Raw genomic sequence first — 22,632 nt, 5'->3', positions numbered from 1 at the left:
GTGTGCAACACAGTGTACAGTACAGTGTGCAACAGTGTACAGCACAGTGTACAGCACAGTGTGCAGCACAGTGTGCAGCACAGTGTGTAGCACAGTGTGTAGCACAGTGTGCAGCACAGTGTACAACACAGTGTGTAGCACAGTGTGCAGCACAGTGTGCAGCACAGTGTGCAGCACAGTGTACAGCACACTGTGTAGCACAGTGCAGTGTACAGTACAGTGTGCAGCAGTGTATAGCACAGTCTGCAGTACAGTGCACAGGACAGTGTGCAGCACAGTGTACGTACAGCACAGTGTACGGTAGCAGTGTGCAACACAGTGTACAGTACAGTGTGCAGCAGTGTACAGTACAGTGTGCAGCAGTGTACAGCACAGTGTGCAGCACAGTGTACGTACAGCACAGTGTACGGTAGCAGTGTGCAACACAGTGTACAGTACAGTGTGCAGCAGTGTACAGTACAGTGTGCAGCAGTGTACAGCACAGTGTGCAGCACAGTGTACAGCACAGTGTATAGCACAGTCTGCAGTACAGTGCACAGCACAGTGTACAGCACAGTGTGTAGCACAGTGTACAGTACAGTGTGCAGCACAGTGTGCAGTACAGTGTACGTACAGCACAGTGTACGGTAGCAGTGTGCAACACAGTGTACAGTACAGTGTGCAGCAGTGTGCAGTACAGTGTGCAGCAGTGTGCAGTGAACACTTCTGCAAGTTCAGTTCAGTTAAATTAAGCTGTGTTTCAACTGTACATTATGTATTATAATGTGTATTTCAGCACTGATTATTGGCCTATACTAGACAAACTGTTATAACGTTTAAATAGCAGTCAGTAATAAATTGATAAAAATACAAAACCGAAATTGATAAAAAGTCAAAACCGCTTATATTTAAACTCTGTCAGGGTTAATAACAACAATACCTTATAAGGCAGGATGACACAAACACACCGTTTTGTCGCTCAATCTCCATTACATACAGCGATTTCAAAACAAGTAATTTACAAGTAACACGAGAATTGTGTACATAGTATCATGGGAACAAAGACCAGTTCCTCATTTCAAATGAGTGCAGTACTGGCGCACTGGAGTATTGGAATATTGGGGGACACTCTGGAGCTGAAAGGGCAAGTTTCCATAAACGATATTTTATGATCGGCGACGATAATCGCTTATTGAGCGCTTTTTCGGCGCTTTTTTGGAAAAAAACCGTTTACAATCGCTTTTTTTACGATTATAAACGGTTCAAAAAAAATCGCTTATAATCGACTATAATTGGTGTCATAATTCAAAAAAGCGCTTTTTCGAATTTAAAAGCGCTTATAAGCGCTTTTAAGCGCTTACTAGCGTCGCTGAGCGATTTGAAAGCGGTTTTCCAGTAGGATTGGCGCCAAAAACGGGTGGATAAGCGGTTGGCCGGATAAGCGATTCGTGGGCGCTTTTTTGAACCATTTATAAGCGATTATAAGCGCTTATAATTGGGGTGCAATTTAGCTGTTTGTAAAGCGCAAATAAAGCGCTTATAAGCGCTTTTAAAATTGAGTCAGGAAAACGCTATATTACATCTTATAACCGCTTATAATCGATTATAAGCGTTTTTTTAGAAATCGCTTATTACGGCTAATTCATCGCTATTTCACCGCTTTTACCGCTTTTCCTATCATCCATGGCCAGGTGAGCAGGAATTAAAAAGCGCTTATAAGCGCTTTTTCGATGCTGCCCCTAGCCTGGTCGGAACGGGGTAGTGCCCGGAATTTAAAAGCGCTTATAAGCGATTTCTCAATTCCCCTTAACCTGGTCGGAACTTGCATGTGCTTTTCTGAGCAACCTGGGGTGCACCGGCAGAGTCAGGATTTAAAAGCGCTTATAGGCGCTTATGATCGCTTTTCTACCACTTTTCCTATCACCCATGGCATGGGTTGGCAAGAATTATAAAGCGCTTATAATCGTTTTTCAATGCTGCCCCTTAGCTGGTCGGAACGGGGGAGTGCCCGGAATTTAAAAGCGCTTATAAGCGATTTCTCAATTCCCCTTAACCTGGTCGGAACTGGAGAGTGCCCACTTGCATGTGCTTTTCTGAGCAACCTGGGGTGCACCGGCAGAGTCAGGATTTAAAAGCGCTTATGATCGCTTTTCTACCGCTTTTCCTATCACCCATGGCCTGGTTGGCAAGAATTAGAAAGCGCTTATAAGCGCTTTTTCAATGCTGCCACTAACCTGGTCGGAACGGGGGAGTGCCCGGAATTAAAAAGCGCTCATTAGCGCTTTTTTAATTAATGCTGCGCTTATAAGCGATTTCTCAATTCCCCTTAACCTGGTCAGAACTGGAAATCAGTGTGCCCGCTTATAGTTATAAGTGCTTTTCTGTGCAACCTGGGGTCACCGGCAGAATCAGGATTTAAAAGCGCTTATAGGCGCTTATGATCGCTTTTCTACCGCTTCTACTAAATCGCTCGCCCAAATTTTAAGGAAATTCTTGTGAAAAGGCCCTTTGGGGCATGAAAGTGATACTGATATATATCGGTGTATTTTTGGACGCTGATTCCGAATCACCCCCCATGACGTAGGGTTATAATGCTTCCCTGGAGAGTTCTGGGCAAAAAACCGTTTTGGTCACGTGACAGGCTAGTAAAATACGAATTCGATTGTTTAGGGCCCGGGTTCGATCATGAATTGTGTTAACATTAGACAAAGCTCTAAGCAACTAAGAAGTAAAACAAATTTTGCTCATTACTGCAACCAACAAAAAATTATTTGTCATTGCTGTTTAATACAGGCTCGATTTTAGAACACTGTTTCAAGAGTAACAAATTATTCATTGTGGAAAATTCTAAGTTGCACAAATACGGCGCGCGCTAACATTGACTCTTAAAATAATCGGATTGCTTTAATGTTTAAGTACTACTTCTTGTACTTGATTAGGTCTCCTCAATCATTCGAGTGGCCTGCACCAATGAACTCCCGTTTGTGACGTATCATCTCCCTCCAGAGATCGCTTTTCTACCGCTTCTACTAAATCGCTCGCCCAAATTTTAAGGAAATTCTTGTGAAAAGGCCCTTTGGGGCATGAAAGTGATACTGATATATATCGGTGTATTTTTGGACGCTGATTCCGAATCACCCCCCATGACGTAGGGTTATAATGCTTCCCTGGAGAGTTCTGGGCAAAAAACCGTTTTGGTCACGTGACAGGCTAGTAAAATACGAATTCGATTGTTTAGGGCCCGGGTTCGATCATGAATTGTGTTAACATTAGACAAAGCTCTAAGCAACTAAGAAGTAAAACAAATTTTGCTCATTACTGCAACCAACAAAAAATTATTTGTCATTGCTGTTTAATACAGGCTCGATTTTAGAACACTGTTTCAAGAGTAACAAATTATTCATTGTGGAAAATTCTAAGTTGCACAAATACGGCGCGCGCTAACATTGACTCTTAAAATAATCGGATTGCTTTAATGTTTAAGTACTACTTCTTGTACTTGATTAGGTCTCCTCAATCATTCGAGTGGCCTGCACCAATGAACTCCCGTTTGTGACGTATCATCTCCCTCCAAAGTTTGCGGTCACTAGCCATCTCGCTCGCTCCTTCTAGGTCTATGTCAGTGTTTCCTGTAAACGCTGCAGCATCTTCCAGCAAACATTTCCTCCAGTTCTTTCTTGGACGGCCCCTAGATCTTCTCCCATGGGCAGGGGTCCAGTTAAGCAGGTACTTAGGAAGCCTAGTGTCTGGCATTCTGGTGACATGGCCAAACCATCGCAGGCGGTTTGCTCCTATGTACGTCTCTACTGGATTTATCTTTGCACGCTCCAGCACTTCAGTGTTTCTAACCCGATCGAGCCATCTTATCCTAAGTATTCTCCTCAAGCAACGCTGATGGAACACCTCAAAGCGATGTAGCTGCTTTTTGGTTGTGTTCCAAACCTCACTACCATATAACAATATTGTCAAAACCGCTGCCTTATAAATCCTGATCTTTGTATAAGACTGGATGTTGCAGTTTTTCCATATATTACTCAGTTGATTGAAGGCTCCGGAAGCTTTCTGAATCCTAGCTGACAGCTCACGGTCGATAGTACCGTCACTGGAAATAATTGTAATGTTTAAGTACCCGGGTTTTTACGCTTGCAGTGGCGCCCCACCTCCCGGTGACACAGAGGCGGTACTTGTGCGAAAAAATGCTTGCAGCCTGGGCACGGATCTAAGCAATTTTATATTGGGTGTCAAAATTTTGTCCTCATATCTGACGTCGCGCGTGGCAAAATGAACACTGCGGGCGCGCGCACGAAGGCGAGTTGGTGCTTTTCTTTACTTGTGAAACAAGTGGCGCGAATTTTACCAGGGGACCCCAAGCTAGTATGTTCATAAGCATAGCCTGGCGTAATTAAACCCTTTAAAACGCGCAAATAGGCGTGTTTATGCGATTTTACAATCAAATAATCAGATTTTACAATCTAACTCAGCGCGCGGCTCTTGTAGTGCATACGTCACTTCTTTTTTATTGGTAGTTGGCGTGCACGTGATCTTTTGCGCGGCTGTAATTGGTTCTGAACGATCACGTGAATGCTAGTCCAATGAGCATTCGCACTTTTTTAGGGCGATGAAAGTCGTAATTCACGGGGGTGATGCAACGTCAATTAATGTCAATTAATGTCAATTAATGTCAATTAATGTCAATGTCAGTTTTGCAAAATTTTGGAATACTGACATTAATTGACACGATATTTTTCGACCAGAGATTATGTAGTTCTACCATATTTTTAGCACTTTAGAACGTTTATATCATCAATTTATTCACTACTATCACATATGGAAATGTGAAATGTGAAAAAAATTCAGATCATTAAATAATAAAACTAAAATAATACGGTTTTCCGAAATTAAATTTTCTTAAATGGACGTGGCCATCCAAGGGCGTGGTTCTCAACATCATCAGAACTTAATACCCACATTAAACGAAATGCCTTCATGACATTTATATTTGAATAACGAATCTTAAACAGCTAACATTACTCCTTCATACTAAAAAAGCCGATTCTAGATATTTTACCTGTATAAGAAACCAATAAAATATGGGCGTGGCCGGTGGGGACCGAAGATGGAAGAGTTGGAAGCTGAAATTTTTTTTGGTGGTCTTTGAACCTAAGAATCAACAGATAAGAACATACTCATAATTATTCAAGGACATTTTGTTTTTTTGAACCGGTCTAACTTACATAGACGTGAATATCTTGAATATTTATCGAATAATGATAATCTCAAATTTCAAGACAAATTAATGTCAATTAATGTCAATTAATGTCAATTAATGTCAATGTCAGTTTGGGGTTTTTATGGAATACTGACATTAATTGACGTTGCATCACCCCCTAATTCACTCAGCCCGAATAAAGATTTGGCGGAATGCAGAATGACAGGCTGAGCGCCGCCCAGTAACGCGAATTGTAAGCACCCTGTCACCTGATCTTGAGGTGACGTACGACACTTCGTTTAACAAACTAATTAAAACGTTTTCTGTTTCCCGCTAGGCTCATTGGACCAGGTTAGGTGAGCTTGCATGCTTGTGAATGTGATTGTAAGTACAGCTGTACTGTAGTTTATACCTAATTACCCCTACTGCAGAAACTGCAAAGTGCGGTAAATTTTGGGAACCAATGCAATATATGGTTGCCAAAATCGATGGAGGGTTGGCGGCTAAATCAAAGCTCAACGGCTCTGGATTAGGGGTGGACGATAAAATAAACTTGCTCAGATTTTAAAATTTTTTGTAACACTGTTTTCTAGAGACTGTGAGAATTTTCACAATACCAAATTTGTCATACCTTTTTCATGGAAAGATCAGTGAGTTTCGCCTCACTAGCTGGGTGCCATTTGCTCTATCCAGAGCCCTTGCGCTTGCAGTAGCGCGCGCCCACTCACTTCTTGACGTACTTGTGAAACAAGCGCGCCCGAAGTGGCGCGAAAGCACATGGTTAGGTGAAGGGTGCCATATCTGATGGTGCGCGGCTTTTGGAGCAAAAGTAGATGTAAAAGTCGCATAATTTGACCAAATTCGTTGATTTTTGTCGTATTATTTCGGACACTTTCCTCGTAAGTCTATGAGTACAGAATGAGCTTACCAATTTTTGTTGCAATCGGAGGTCCGGAAGGATACTCAATATCTATTTGTTTGAAGAAAATTGTGCTGGCCGAAATTAGCACTAAAAAACTATCCTACTATACAGTCGGCACGCGCGGCTCACTGTTGATGGCGCACTACCTATCTGGATAGAGCAACGGCAGCACGAAGGCACATGGTTAAGTTAGGTGCAAAATAATCGAACATGCAGAAACTCTTAGCTTTATTGCATTGTATATCATGTGTACGCTTATTTTTGTATAAAAACCGCGACTGGCTCTTGCTAATTCGCTCGCCCAAAAATTTCACGTGACCTTGGTTTTTATGGTTTTGCAGCCATACAAAACAATTTTACATAAACCCTAATATAATCCCAACCATAACCCCGAAGCTATCCATAACCCGCGTACCTTAATCCAAACATGAGCCCTAAACAATCGAAATCATGTTTTACTAGCCTGTCACGTGACTAAAACGGTTTTTGCCCATGTAACTCTCCAGGGAAATATTTTTACCCTACGTCATGGCGGGTGATTCGGGATCAGCGTCCAAAAAATACACCGATTTAGATCAATGTCATACCCAAAGGCCTTTTCACAAGAATTTTCTTAAAATTTGGGCGAGCGATTTCGTAGGAGCGATTCAAACGCGCAATCTGGCGCGGTTTATTTGTTGCAGTTTTACTATCTAATAACCAAATTTTACAAGCTATCTCAGCACGCCTGCACGCGCAAGGCTTTACTAGCGTATATATACATTACTTTTTTCCTATTGGTACTCAGCGTGCACTTGTTTTTATGTCCACGATTGATTATGAACAAATACGTGAATGCTGGTCACGCACACACTAACTTTCAATGAGCACCGCACTTTTTTCAGACGTCGTGATTCGCTCAGCCCGACTAGAGATTCCTTGGAATGACATAAACAGGCCTGTCATACTCGTTGACAGACTGAGCGTGGCCCAGCGCAATAATTTAATTTCATATACTATATTTTTCTTTTGCAAGTTCTGAATGTGAAGTGTGTATGACTGATGACGCAGCGCGCATCGACCGCCACCAGGACAACCACCACCATTAACAACATATAAATAAACGTTTGCAAGCGCTTTACAATTTCTGACAATTATTGTCGGAGAACTTTGCCGCGCCGTGCACTTAGCCTTCTTGCTTGGCTTCTAGATCGCCAGTCAAACAACTATGTTTAAATCCATGTTGATAAATGATAGATAAATCGGTAAAAACCAGCAATAAAAAGTGATTGTAATCGCTTATAACTTATAACCGCTTCTCAAATTCTTAGGGGCAGCATTAAAAAAGCGCTTATAAGCCCATGGGAAAAGCGGTAGATAAGCGATCATAAGCGCCTATAAGCGCTTTTAAATCCTGACTCTGCCGGTGCACCCCAGTTTGCTCAGAAAAGCACATACGAGTGGGCATTCTCCAGTTCCGACCAGGTTGAAGGGAATTGAGAAATCGCTTATAACTATAAGCGCTTTTAAATTCCGGGCACTCCCCCGTTCCGACCAGGTTAGGGGCAGCATTGAAAAAGTGCTTATAAGCGTCTTTTAATTCCGGGCACTCCCCCGTTGCGACCAGGTTAGAGGCAGCATTGAAAAAGCGCTTATAAGCGCTTTCTAATTCCTGCCAACCAGGCCATGGGCGATAGGAAAAGCGGTAGAAAAGCGATCATAAGCGCCTATAAGCGCTTTTAAATCCTGACTCTGCCGGTGCACCCCAGGTTGCACAGAAAAGAACTTATAAGCGGGCACTCTGATTTCCAGTTCCGACCAGGTTAAGGGGAATTCAGAAATCGCTTATAAGCGCATATTAATTCCAGGCACTCCCCCGTTCCGACCAGGTTAGGGGTAGCATTGAAAAAGCGCTTAAAATTCTTGCCAACCAGGCCATGGGTAATGGGAAAAGCGGTAGAAAAGCTATCATAAGCGCCTATAAGCGCTTTTAAATCCTGACTCTGCCGGTGCACCCCAGGTTGCACAGAAAAGCACTTATAAGCGGGCACTCTGATTTCTAGTTCCGACCAGGTTAAGGGGAATTCAGAAATCGGTTATAAGCGCATATTAATTCCAGGCACTCCCCCGTTCCGACCAGGTTAGGGGTAGCATTGAAAAAGCGCTTAAAATTCTTGCCAACCAGGCCATGGGTAATGGGAAAAGCGGTAGAAAAGCGATCATAAGCGCCTATAAGCGCTTTTAAATCCTGACTCTGCCGGTGCACCCCAGGTTGCACAGAAAAGCACTTATAAGCGGGCACTCTGATTTCTAGTTCCGACCAGGTTAAGGGGAATTGAGAAATCGCTTATAAGCGCTTATTAATTCCAGGCACTCCCCCGTTCCGACCAGGTTAGGGGTAGCATTGAAAAAACGCTTATAAGCGCTTTATAATTCTTGCCAACCAGGCCATGGGTGATGGGAAAAGCGGTAGAAAAGCAATCATAAGCGCCTATAAGCGCTTTTAAATCCTGACTCTGCCGGTGCACCCCAGGTTGCTCAGAAAAGCACATGCAAGTGGGCACTCTCCAGTTCCGACCAGGTTGAAGAGAATTGAGAAATCGTTTATAAGCGCTTTTTAATTCTGGGCACACCCCCGTTCCGACCAGGCTAGGGGCAGCATCGAAAAAGCGCTTATAAGCGCTTTTTAATTCCTGCTCACCTGGCCATGGATGATAGGAAAAGCAGTAAAAGCGGTGAAATAGCGATGAATTAGCCGTAATAAGCGATTTCTAAAAAAACGCTTATAATCGATTATAAGCTGTTATAAGATGTAATATAGCGTTTTCCTGACTCAATTTTAAAAGCGCTTATAAGCGCTTTATTTGCGCTTTACAAACAGTTAAATTGCACCCCAATTATAAGCGCTTATAATCGCTTATAAATGGTTCAAAAAAGCGCCCACGAATCGCTTATCCGGCCAACCGCTTATCCACCCGTTTTTGGCGCCAATCCTACTGGAAAACCGCTTTCAAATCGCTCAGCGACGCTAGTAAGCGCTTAAAAGCGCTTATAAGCGCTTTTAAATTCGAAAAAGCGCTTTTTTGAATTATGACACCAATTATAGTCGATTATAAGCGATTTTTTTGAACCGTTTATAATCGTAAAAAAAGCGATTGTAAACGGTTTTTTAAAAAAAAAGCGCCGAAAAAGCGCTCAATAAGCGATTATCGTCGCCGATCATAAAATATCGTTTATGGAAACTTGCCGCTGAAAGTACAATGTACACAAATTGAGTATAATTGAAGTAGTAAGGTATTTGTTCCGTATTTAATAAAGGACCCAGATGCTATTTATAGATATGGTTGTAATTGGATTATCGTAGAGGGATCATTTGATAGCTTTTGACGATTTAGGTCACAAACCAGGGGTGATGTGGAGCAATGAAGATCAAATTATCAGCGCTTTAAAGAACTGATGGTATGTAAAAATAATGTGTTTCACGTTCCATAATTTGCATTTATATCATGAATATAGACCAACTTGATCATTGAAATTTGTATAAGCTCAACTTCTGACTTTCTTAGATTCAGACGGGGTTCTGCCGGTCACCGCTATGGTAAATCTCCTTAAATTATACTGCACAGATATAGAAATCTTACCAATAAAGAGTTTCAAAACCCATTAAATTGAGTAGCCAACTAAACATTATAACATGTTCGTGATTGCCATTTTTAGAAACATCATGCGACTAAATGATTGTTCAGGCAACGCTACTATTTTGCGAGATTTAAAATTTGTACTTTAAAAGCATTTAAAGAATTATATGAAATTATCAAAATCGTCACTAGTCTGCAGGCAATGAAATTTTACAATATTTCACAATATGTAACTTAAAATTTAAACGTTTGTTGAATCTCCCAGACTTATACTCCTAGATATACTAACTCCGACGAGGTTGATCATAAAAACCTGCATAATCATAGTAATAGTAACTTCTGTCTGATCCTAAGACCTTAGGTAGAGAGAGTCTAATGTGTAAGTTGGAGAACATTCGAGGATACAAATATTACGATCGAATCACCTTCATTTGAGAAGAGTAAGTTTATGACGCTGAACTATGATCTATAGATTAATTATAAGTTATAACGAACCTGCGCTGCGAAAGTCTGAAAGGTGAGTTCTTTCTTCGGAAGGATCCGGTAGGACTGAGGCTAGGCAGGTCACACTCAACCACTGCTGATATGTTCTGAAATTATTATCATAATTAGGATTGAAAAATTATGATTTGGACATATGCTAACCTTCCCAGGGGATTTTTTGAAATGGTTTGACACCAGTTTCCGTTAGTACTTTAATTTATACCATTGTTAAGAGGTTTTACAGAAACTAAACTAACTCTTTATAATTTAAGATACCGAATTCTACGCCGATTAATTAAGATGCTCAGCGTATTTTACAGTATACTAGTATAAGAGTAGTATAACTATAACATAACATTAACAACAAACTTCAAGTCACTTCACGTGACCTAGTATTTAGCGTGTAAATCACGAGGTGAAGCATGCATAACTTGAAAAGAACATAACTTGAGCACTAAAAACTTCTCATGATGATAAGCAATGAAGAGTTTTAATGTTTGACAAGTGTCGACACTATTTTAGCACTGTTTAATAAAGACTGACAATAAAGAATGGACGAGCCTGATTTATTTCACACCCAGTTCCACTAAAAAAACAGCAAACTAAAACAAATCTAGAAATAAAGCCACCCAATAAGAACCGATCCACAAAATAATTACCAGGAGATCTACCTTGTCCTCAATAAGGAGTTCCTCATCACTGCTCACCTCACCGTACCCCTCAAACCCTTCCTCAGGAGAGAAAGCAAAGTTGGCGGCTTCATTGGGGGGTCCCGCCCCCAGGGATGGAGGGGGCTCTATACTGCAGTCTGATACCCCGCTACTCGTCCCTGTGGAGGAGATACGTCATGATGACGTCATTATATATGTGTACGTCATGATACGTGCAAATATATTGTGAGCATAGTAGTAATACATTAATATTACATTTTTACATATCTATAATATGATATCATATATATTATAATAATATTATACTGATTACCAATAAGCCAATAGCTATAAATACACTGGTAGCTAAAGATTTTACTGACTAATGTGGCTACGGGTTTAATATATAATACCGTCTAAATACGACACTATTTCATTATAAATAATCTTAGTTTTTGCAGAGTTATATAATTACGTTGTGATCTTCTAGTTCTTGATGTTGTAGTTGTGGATTGTGGATTGTGGATTTCTATTTTATATTATATAATATATAATTATAACATGTATATAATACAACCAATAATATAATATATATAAATATACCATTATATTATATTATATTATATAGTATATCCAAATTTTACTTAATTAGTTGAATCTCAGAAAAAGGATATTATATTTCAGAAACAAATGCGTCAATGGAAACTCGACAGAGTCTCAATATAAAGTTTAAGCTAATAGTAATTATACTAGCTGCCCTTCGCTCACAAATAGTGGGCGCTTATCGGTCATAATCTATATTTTGATGATGTGATAATTAACAACACTAATACAATACACGTGATAGTACAGTATGACCATTGATCCTGGACCCTGGTTCATGATTTACTGTACTCAGATTAAAGAATTAACCGTTCAGTTGTATTCAGCCCAGTACAGCAGGCATAAAAACTAGAAATTGTTTACAAATACAGAGGTCGATATTAGGGAGCTATTAATAGATAAGTTAAGAAGGTGATATTATTATCAAATGAAATCATGTTTGAGTATTGAAACAATTTACCCATAGTTGTTACGGACGTCCTGGACGAACTTTAAAAAGGTGCCGAACTGGACGAATTTTTTAACGAAATAGACGAACTTTAACCGAACTTTAACTTTACTAAGATCACTAAGATCACATATGCTATAGATTATTTAGATAACAATGATAAGTTGTGAGCTGTTGCTATAATTGATGCTTAATTGTAATCTGTGAACCAGCTCTGTTTATATTGAAGTACTAGTCATGATCTGTTGTTGATCTAGTTTTTTTTTTCAATACAAGTATGTATAACTATCTAACTGTATCATTTGTTTACAAGTGTAATAGTGATAGCACCTAAGCCATTCATTATAAAATCAAAACATATGCCAAGAAAATTTACGCAACGAATTTTCACGAATTTTCACGAATTTTTAAAAGGTGCCGAACTGGACGAACTTTTCGCATTTCTTCGACGAACTTAACAACTATGAATTTACCTAAACAATATACTAGATCTTCTTTCGCTTCTTAATAGAACGGTTTTGCCAGAAATTGCGAAACATTAAATATTATTCAAAGCTTCAAAGTATAAAGTAACTTTCAAAGATTCGCAGCTCACAAAAGAAAACAATTTGCCTCGAATGTTATTTCGAGAAAATGATGTCGTACTGTACAGTGCAGTGTGCAATCGTGCCATATAAATTCACAGCATCGAAAGAACTATCAAGAAATGCTTATTAGCGCTAAGGTGATTGAACTTCAATAAGGTAAGGAAGTCTATTGTTCGTAAAGGGAGCAACTGTTGGTATGGCAGGAATTTGTCAGATTGTTAGTTAGCGTGGAGAATTTTCTGCACAAGCACATAATTTGTGTAAGACAGCTGTCCCTAAATTTCTATATCATTTAATAGTAACAATGTAACTATTCCACGAGGATGGGAACAGAAACAATATGATTGGTTGTCAATAAATTTACCGTATGCTAATGTTCATTCATGGTCCACAAAGTATCGATTGAGCTTCTCTTTACAAAGGGGGACAACATATTACATTTTGAACCGTTGCCAGCTAATTAATTAATTGGTCGGCAGTGAATAAGCCACGTGATCAGATCTCTGTGGGACCCAGACTAAATGAGTTACCGGTTACTTCTCAAGTTCTCATATCTATCCCTTACTCAATACTCAGTAATTCAAGTGTTGGTCAGCCATAGCCCCTGAGCTGAGTGAACAGTGTACAGCGTACGCGTACGGTGTAGAGAGAAACCATGTGTTGAAGCAGCAAAAAGGGAGAATTACTAACACGTGAAGAAAACATTTAAACGCCCGTTTATTATTTCGTTCATTGCCGTCCAAATTGTTACCAATCAGAGAATCAGGTCAATTTATATTATGTCTTGTCGAAGGTTGACGTAAAACAATTCCACTGACATGATCAGTTGGACTCCGTCAACAACTAAATTAACAAAGTACGTAACTTAATGTACTAAGTCCTTCTTAATGGAATGTGTTGGCATAGTACTATACCTGTGCATGTGTTATGAAGATTTAAGTAGTCAAGTTAATAGATCCACGTCACGAGAATGATATTTTGTCATATAATAAATATATTTTAGACTGTTCCAGGTGTTACATGATGTTATATAATATTTCATTATTTTCTAATTTATTTGTTGACGTAAATTGAGAAATTTTAGAAAAATGGGTAGTTAATACCTTGAATAAAGCATTAAATATTTAAATCATTAAACAGGCACAATTTAAAAGTCATGGGATTCTCACGTACCAAGTATCTTAACATTCTCCATAAGGTTCTTGTTCCCAGAGTCAGTTTCTATCAAGGTCACGTGACCTCCGTTCTCATTAGGGAAGTTTTCCAGTTGACCGTCTTTACTCTCTTCTTCCAACTCTCCATTACAAACTGAAATGACATGCTGTATTTTAACATTTTAATGTGTCTTTAGTTTTGCTTTAGGCTACAATTTGCAGTAACATAATCGGGATGAATTAATACTTCAAGTGTTAGTTTGATTAGTCATAATATTGTATTTCATATGACAGCCCTTTACTTCTGTCCCTCTATCAAATATTTATGTAAAAATACAAAACCAGTTCAAAACAATTAGATTAAGTATGTTTTGATGTCTCGATATTGAATAAATAACTCATTACTAAACGGTGGGGCACGTTTGATACGATTTTTAGATATTCTATTTTTTCTAAATTCGCCAAACTACCATGTACATTGTACACGAACACGAAGTGTCGAATACAATACCAAAAATATTCATTTCTATATCAGTATCGTAGTTAAATTTAGCTACTGGTGATGCTTCAAGTACTAGTAAATCGGATCATGTAGTTGTAACTTGAGATGGATTATATCCACCCCCTCCCCACACAACATTACATAACACACAATATGTGTGATAACCTAACCGACCTGTTAGCCATGCTTTGAAACTTACATTTCAATATACAATATGGGTCAGCAGGGCTACTACTATGTCATAAAGTGGCCTGGATTGGCGATCATACCTACATTACATTCAAAACCGTGGACTGAGCGACAAAACGCACTTAGTGAATTAGTAACTATGGGCCATGGACACTGGACATGGAGCTGAGTACCTTTATTGTATCAGTTTGATCTAAAATATGTATGTATCTATGTATTAGAATACCACTTATTGAAGATATTGAGTTTTAATATCTATTATCTATACCGATAGATCACAGTATTAATTTGCTAGGGATTAATCATAGGGAACATGGGTATTGGGTGTATCATAGAATGGTTCAAGCATTATAAAATTAATTATTTAGGAGCAGGCTGGGGGTCTTGGGTGGATCAAGGATTAAGCTTTATAAATATCTCTATTGATCTTTTCTTACTGTGTTGTTCGGGGGTCAGTCCTTTGAGTTGAGGTGCAAACTTTTCAAGGAAATCTTCAAATGTGAGAGGGACATCCTCGTCTTGGTCAGTTTCAAGTTCGTCCTGTGTAATTTTGCTTTAAATCACAACAAATAACTGGTAAAAACACGAATTTTCTTAGTTAAAATCTGTTTTAAATAAAACGAATTTCAGTCGAGTCATCTATCAAAATATGATACCAAAATTATTGTTTAACATTATAGGAGATTTTAAAAACAATATTGAAGATTATTATGTCCAAGTGAGGCACTACTACGTTGAAGATGCTGATATCGGAAAAAATTGTTGATAGAAACCTCATTGCTGGAAGAGTAACTAAGGGCAAGTTGTTTTATCTCAGAGAGCCAAACAATACCATCATTGTCTCTGTCACATTCCTCAAATATTGTGAGAACTGCATCACGGGTTACCATGTGCTAGCAAAGACAAATAAGTTAATTTCAATTATATTCAATGGCTTAGTTTTATTCTCGATTTTTCTTGTCATCGAATAATATTTTCACTGTATCAATTTGAAGAACATAACTTGGAAAAAAAAATCGATAATTAACCACATAATATAATTTAAATTATATCAACAATTTAATCGCCTAAAAGAATGAAAGAATAAAAGTTAAATTCAACCAACAGTTTCAATAAATGTAATGTCAATGAAACATTATTTGGAAAATATGAATTATTCATCTTTCTGCTCGTGAAACATATATGGTATTTATTGTCACGGGAATACTTTTTAAAAAAATATTGCTTTTACATCCCGCTTGCGATATCCTCAACCAATATTATGAAAAATAAAATACTTTAAATTCCAAATTTAAGTTAACTTATTATTACGTACCTTCTTCGTTAGATGGAGTTATATGAATCAGTAATTGATGTTACATTCTTAATATAATATGCACATCCTTTTCTGCACAACCTTGGTTAAAATTTTGAGTTTCCCGGTCAACTTTCGAGCCAAAATCAGAACATGAGAGGGGTCACTAGTCAATTCTCTGTGGTTTCAAGTCGTTGCCGGGGGAATTTAATCAAGTTGAAGATATTATATATATATATAGTAGAGTTATATATATATATAGTAGAGTTAATCATGTTAATCTGTTCGTTCCAGAAGCCACCAGCAGCACACATGCATGATTCCGATTGCCCCTTTTGTACTAGCTGAACCAGAGCTACATTCTTCACAATTCTGCCCGTTCCAGAAGGTCCCAGCAGCACAGGCACAAGACTGTGATCCAGGTAGAGAAGTAGAAGGAGATGGGCATTCTTGACAGCTGGTCATTTCCTCATCTTTGTATGTGTTCGATGGGCAAGGCTTGCAGGACCCATCGCTTGAACCGTCCCATTGCCAGGCCAAACCATCTTCACAGAGGCAACCTGCTTGGTTTGTTGTTGTGCCACGGTCGCAAGTGATGCATTCAGATGCCCCTTTTGTACTAGCTGAACCAAAGCTACATTCTTCACAGTTCTGCCCGTTCCAGAAGGTCCCAGCAGCACATGCACAAGACTGTGATCTAGGTAGAGAAGTAGAAGGAGATGGGCATTCGTTGGAGATGCTGATACGGATAAAATTGATGATAGAAACCTCATTGCTGGAAGAGTAACTAAGGGCAAGTTGTTTTATCTCAGAGAGCCAAACAATACCATCATTGTCTCTGTCACATTCCTCAAATATTGTGAGAACTGCATCACGGGTTACCATGTGCTAGCAAAGACAAATAAGTTCGTTTTAATTTTGGTCAAAATAATCTCAAATTCAAGTTCGTACCAGCTCCTACTGTAATCTTTACTCCATAATGTGTAGTGATGATTAAATACACTAAAAGCACATTTTCACTCTGGAGGGTTAAAATTCGACACCGATGATTTCACAATCACAAGAACTTCCATACCTACTCAGAGGGAATTTTTTACCATCTTCTGCGATCACCTAAGTCTACTATTTGATCACAGTAAATTAGATACATTTTCACTTTGTTGAAATATTTTTATAACACGCACTATGATTCGTTCGCTCTCTGCCCTATTATTGGTATTCCTCATGTCGGGTAAGAGATAATACATTTTTTACATTTTTTAAATTGTTAACATTTTAAAAAATGTATCTTTACAATTTTTTTAAATGTATGATCTTCGTTATGTCTGATCTACATTTTGCAGTCATTTGAATTAGTAAATTCAAATGCAATGAACAATTATTTTAACATCATGACGTTACAATCTAATGTAACTATATAATAGTATATAATATACCATCACACTCAAGCGTTCAATGTAATCATGTAACCATTTTATTAAGTTAGAAGCACAGTATTGGGTAAGTAGCTTAGGGCATGCTAATTGCTAGTATTGCTATGACATAATATCGTCTTTTTAGGGATGATCGATTTAAATTATTTACTACTCATTACCATGACAAAATATCATTCTCGTGACGTACATCTAATAACTTGACAGGTACTATGCCAACACATTCCATTAAGAAGGACTAAGGGGGCATACCCCAAAACAGTGGTTTGTGCTGTCCAGACCAAATGACATCATAGGCAGTTCAGTGACCTTCTAGCGCACCGTTTCCACACAAAAAAAATTATTTTGAGAATTCCCATTTTTGTAATCGAGCATTTTATTTCCAGTTTAAGAGTGCAATTTTCGGAAAAAATTATTTTGTGGTTGAGACGCTATAAGTTAATCATTTCTCGCGGTATCGGGTTGAAATTTTGCTCGCCGTTTATTCACATCTATGTCAAGGTGTGTGTAAAATCTTGATATCGTATCTAAAAAGGCTGGTGTGTTATGAATTTTTAAAGTCAAAAAGCTAAAATTGTCCTTTTCAGGCTTATTTTAACAAAAAGTCAGTCAGGGAAGATCGGATTATTTGATGCTTGACATCAAATTGTTCTCTGAATTCTGGCGAAGCCAAAACATCACATTTTCTCCCATAACTTCAAAGGGAAGCATTTTAGGGTGTTTTGTTGTTCATAACTCATATATAAATGTGCTAGTTGCGGTTATTTTGCACCCTTCAAAAAGTCACTAGCACATTCCTATCAAAATTTTAGAAAAATCAGTAAATATTAAAAACAAAAAATGTGCCTAAATTTGTTGTTTGACTTTGAGGTCCAATAGATCAGAAGGTGAATGAGTAAAAACATTTTTGAGGGCATCAAAAACTGCGCCAGAATTCAGAGAACAATTTGATGTCAAGCATCAAATAATCCGATCTTCCCTGACTGACTTTTTGTTAAAATAAGCCTGAAAAGGACAATTTTAGCTTTTTGACTTTAAAAATTCATAAAACACCAGCCTTTTTAGATACGATATCAAGATTTTACACACACCTTGACATAGATGTGAATAAACGGCGAGCAAAATTTCAACCCGATACCGCAAGAAATGATTAACTTATAGCGTCTCAACCACAAAATAATTTTTTCCGAAAATTGCACTCTTAACCAGGAAATGCTCGATTACAAAAATGGGAATTCTCAAAATAATTTTTTTTGTGTGGAAACGGTGCGCTAGAAGGTCCCTGAACTGCCTATGAGGTCATTAGGTCTGGAGAGATTTGGGGTATGCCCCCTTATTAAGTTACGTACTTTGGTAATCTAGTTGTTGACGGAATCCAACTGATCTTTTCATTGCAGTTGTTTTACGTCAACCTTCGACAAGACATAATTTTTAATTCACCTGATTGGTAACAATTTGAACGACAATGAACGAAATAATAAACGGGCGTTTAAATATTTTCTTCACGTTTTCGAGTTAGCAAATCTTCGATCTCGACTATTTATAACTTACAACTTTTTAACGACATGGCAGCTGTTGATAACCACAGAACGCTATTATGCCTCGCAATGAACAACAAATCTTTTCGTAAGACGCACGAAAATTTGGTTGACTTAATAAAAACTTTTTAATCAAGGAACTTACTAATAAGGAAAGAACGGAATTAGAAAAGGATGTTAGTTTATCAGAACTAGTCGTTTGAGGTACCGTGATATAAAATTCCAAATCAATTTATCAAAAGTTATTTTCAGTCGTGATAGCCGAATTCACATTGGTGGACAGAGATGGACAGCCAATAACAACACAAGCCGAAGGACTTCTTCTCTGGAAAGGCGGAACGGTATGCGACGACTCTTTCGACGAAGATTCCGGGAATGCCGTCTGTCGAAAGATGGGGTTTGGACCGCAGATATCTTGGAACTCGCAAACCCAGTGGACAATACAGAATAACTACGAGATAGAGTTGGACGATGTAAGCTGTGATATCAGTGGAGAATGGGATAGCTGTTCATACACGGAGACTCACAACTGTGGACATTCTGAGGATGTCTTTCTAACTTGTCAAGGTGACGTATTACCATTTTTGCATTTCGGGTGATAATAATCGTTTGAAAAATATATAAAATACGACCGACTGCCAATTAAAATTTCGATGAATATGTAAAGATGTAATTTCAGGAGTACCCCAATTTTCACTGATTGACAACAACGGCAACGAAGTTCTAAACGGAGGATCACTCGCATTGCTTCTCTATAACGACGGAACAGTTTGTGACGACAGCTTTGACGACAACGCAGGTATGGCAATTTGTCGTTTTATTGGCTTCACAGGACTTCAAGAATGGACATCAGGAAATCGATTCGGCGACATCCAAGGAGATAGAGAAATAAAGTTGGATAACGTTGACTGCTCAAGTGGAGAGTGGAACTCGTGCTCCTACACCACTATACACAACTGTGGTCACACTGAGGATGTGTTCTTGTCTTGTGAAGGATCCATTGATGAAGCAGATCCGGCAGATGAAACAGTGGCAACTTGTCCACCTCAAATCGAGTGCCCAGATGTGTCTGCTGTCCCAACTTGTCCACCTCAAATCGAGTGCCCAGATGTCCCTGCTGTCCCAACTTGTCCTGATCAGACCTGCCTTGATTGCCCTGCTGCTGCTGCTGAACCTCTATTTTCACTAGTGGACAGACAAGGAAACCAAATACAGAACGGAGGAGTGCTCGGACTGCTTCTTTACAAAGACGGAACAGTTTGTGACGACAGCTTCACTTCCAACTCTGGCATAGCCATTTGTCGTCATATGAGCTTCACAGGATTGCTTCAGTGGTCATCTGGAAATAAATTCCCCAACCTGCAGGCTAACAAAGAAATCAGTTTGGATGATGTCATCTGCTCACGTGGAGACTGGGCCTCATGCTCGTATGTCACTGAGGAAAACTGTGGTCATAGTGAGGATGTGTTCTTGTCCTGTGAAGGATCTATCAATGAAGTAGCAACGTGTCCGCCTCAAATTGAATGCACAGTCCCAACGTGCCCTGAACTAACCTGCCCAGAAGCCCCTGCTGCGCCAACTTGTCCGCAGTTGACCTGTCCTCCTGCAACCACATGTCCACAGGTTACATGTCCAGATTGTCCTCCGACACCAACCTGTCCACCACACCCAACCTGTCCACCACACCCAACCTGTCCACCTGTGCTCACCTGTCCACCACACCCAACCTGTCCACCTGTGCTCACCTGTCCACCACACCCAACCTGTCCACCACACCCAACCTGCCCACCCCACCCAACCTGTCCACCTGTGCTCACCTGTGCACCACACCCAACCTGTCCACCCCACCCAACCTGTCCACCTGTGCTCACCTGTCCACCACACCCAACCTGCCCACCACACCCAACCTGTCCACCACACCCAACCTGTCCACCCCACCCAACCTGTCCACCCCACCCAACTTGTCCATCCCACCCAACATGTCCAAAACCTGACTGTCCTGCAGGCCACTACCCACACAACTTAACCTGTGCAATGTGCCCTGCCAACTTTTTCAGTCCTACCTCAGGATCTACATCATGTATAAGATGTCCAGGTGTCGCCACCTCCAAGCCAGGCTCTGTCCAGTGTGATTGCCGAGTCGGAACCCAGTGGAGTAATGGGCGATGTAGAAAATGTCCCAGTGACTCTGCAAGTGTTAGTGGAAAATGTTTTCAGTGTCCAGTTGACTCACTGCCTAATGATGATGGGAGTTCTTGTGATTGTCCAGACGGGCAGTACTGGATGTGGGATCATGAGATGGAAGGAAAATGTGTGCCTTGCCCGGAAGGCAAATTTAAGGCTGGAGCAGTGATGCAATGCGAGTTGTGTCCAACAGGGGCATCATCTCTAGCAGGATCAGCAGTATGTTCTTGTGAAAAAGGAAGCTTTTGGAGTGGGGAAAACTGTGAACCGTGTGGCTCTGGCACAGCTAGCTTGGGAGGAGCAAATACTTGTATCACTTGTAGTGATGGTGCAACTGAGGATCGCACTGGTTGTCTCTGTGAAGATGGTATGGTCTGGGAATGGGATGGTCCAAGCAATGGGTCCTGCAAGCCTTGCTTACCAAGCACATACAAAGTTGGGGGAATGACCAGCTTGTCAAGATTGCCCATCTCCTTCTACTTCTCTACCTGGATCACAGTCTTGTGCCTGTCCTGCTGGGACCTTCTGGAACGGACAGAACTGTGAAGAATGTAGCTTTGGTTCAGCTAGTACAAAAGAGGCATCTGAATGCATCACTTGTGACCGTGGCACAACAACAAACCAAACTAGTTGTGTATGTGAAAATGGTATGGACTGGGAATGGGATGGTCCAAGCGATGGGTCCTGCAAGCCTTGCCCATCGAACACATACAAAGATGAGGAAATGACCAGCTGTCAAGAATGCCCATCTCCTTCTGCTTCTCTACCTGGATCACAGTTTTGTGCCTGCGCTGCTGGGACCTTCTGGAACGGGCAGAACTGTGAAGAATGTAGCTCTGGTTTGGCTAGTACAAAAGGGGCATCAGAATGCGTCACTTGTGACGGTGCTACAGCAACAAACCAAGCAGGTTGCCTCTGTGAAGATGGTTTGGCCTGGCAATGGGACGGTTCAAGTTATGGGTCCTGCATCCCCTGCCTGCATAATACATACAAAGCTGGTAAAATGAGCACCTGCAGGGAATGTCCGTCTCCCTCAAAATCAACCACAGGATCGGAATCATGCATGTGTGCTGCTGGTGGCTTCTGGAACGAACATGATTGTGAAGAATGCAGCTCAGGTTCAGCTAGTGCAAAAGGAGCATCTGAATGCGTCACTTGTGACCTCGGAACTACAACAAACCAAGCAGGTTGCATCTGTGAAGATGGTATGGCCTGGGAATGGGATGGTCCAAGTGATGGGTTATGCAAGCCTTGCCTATCGAACACCTACAAAGTTGAAGAGATGACCAGCTGTCAAGATTGCCCATCCTCCTCAACATCAACCCCAGGATCAGATTCGTGTACCTGTACTGCAGGGAGCTTCTGGAACGAACAAGATTGTGAAGAATGCAACTCAGGTTCAGCTAGTGCAAAAGGAGCATCTGAATGCATCATTTGTGACCATGGCACAGCAACAAACCAAATTGAGTGCCTCTGTGGAGATGGTATGGCCTGGGAATGGGATGGTCCAAGTGATGGGTCATGCAAGCCTTGCCTATCGAATACCTACAAAGTTGGAGAAATGACCAGCTGTCAAGACTGCCCATCTCCTTCTACTTCTCTATTTGGATCACAGTCTTGTACCTGTCCTGCTGGGACTTTTTGGAACGGACAGAACTGTGAAGAATGTAGCTCTGGTTCGGTGAGCAGCAAAGGGGCAATTGAATGCATCACTTGTGATGATGCCACAGACACAAATCAAGTAAGTTGCATCTGTGATAATGGTATGGTCTGGGAATGGGACGGTCCTAGCGATGGGTCCTGTATCCCCTGTCTGCAAAACACATACAAAGCTGGTAAA

The 22,632-nt window shown here is 40.2% G+C and overlaps 2 protein-coding genes across 2 annotated transcripts in view; one reads left to right on the top strand and one right to left on the bottom strand.

The window, feature by feature from the left end:
- LOC134817729 (rab11 family-interacting protein 4-like) overlaps positions 1-15,233 on the bottom strand; it is a 45,718-nt gene extending 30,485 nt beyond the window's left edge. Inside the window, exons 1-5 of the mRNA XM_063826974.1 lie at positions 15,117-15,233; positions 14,781-14,883; positions 13,672-13,806; positions 10,870-11,039; positions 10,223-10,317 (exon numbers count right to left, since the gene is read on the bottom strand). Coding sequence (XP_063683044.1) covers positions 10,223-10,317; positions 10,870-11,039; positions 13,672-13,806; positions 14,781-14,883; positions 15,117-15,233 — 620 coding nt within the window. The remainder of the gene's footprint in view (positions 1-10,222; positions 10,318-10,869; positions 11,040-13,671; positions 13,807-14,780; positions 14,884-15,116) is intronic.
- A 1,582-nt stretch (positions 15,234-16,815) lies between these two features.
- Positions 16,816-21,338, top strand: LOC134818741 (soluble scavenger receptor cysteine-rich domain-containing protein SSC5D-like). The gene is made up of 3 exons (XM_063828386.1): positions 16,816-16,868; positions 18,861-19,175; positions 19,288-21,338. The coding sequence occupies exons 1-3, from the start codon at positions 16,823-16,825 to the stop codon at positions 21,336-21,338; spliced, it is 2,412 nt and encodes an 803-aa protein (XP_063684456.1). The 5' UTR covers positions 16,816-16,822.
- The last annotated feature ends 1,294 nt before the right edge of the window (positions 21,339-22,632 follow it).

Source organism: Bolinopsis microptera, chromosome 7, assembly GCF_026151205.1.
Source record: "Bolinopsis microptera isolate Bmic1 chromosome 7, MBARI_Bmic_1.0, whole genome shotgun sequence".
NCBI classification, from domain to species: Eukaryota; Metazoa; Ctenophora; class Tentaculata; order Lobata; family Bolinopsidae; genus Bolinopsis; species Bolinopsis microptera.
This window is presented reverse-complemented; position numbering and strand designations above follow the sequence as displayed.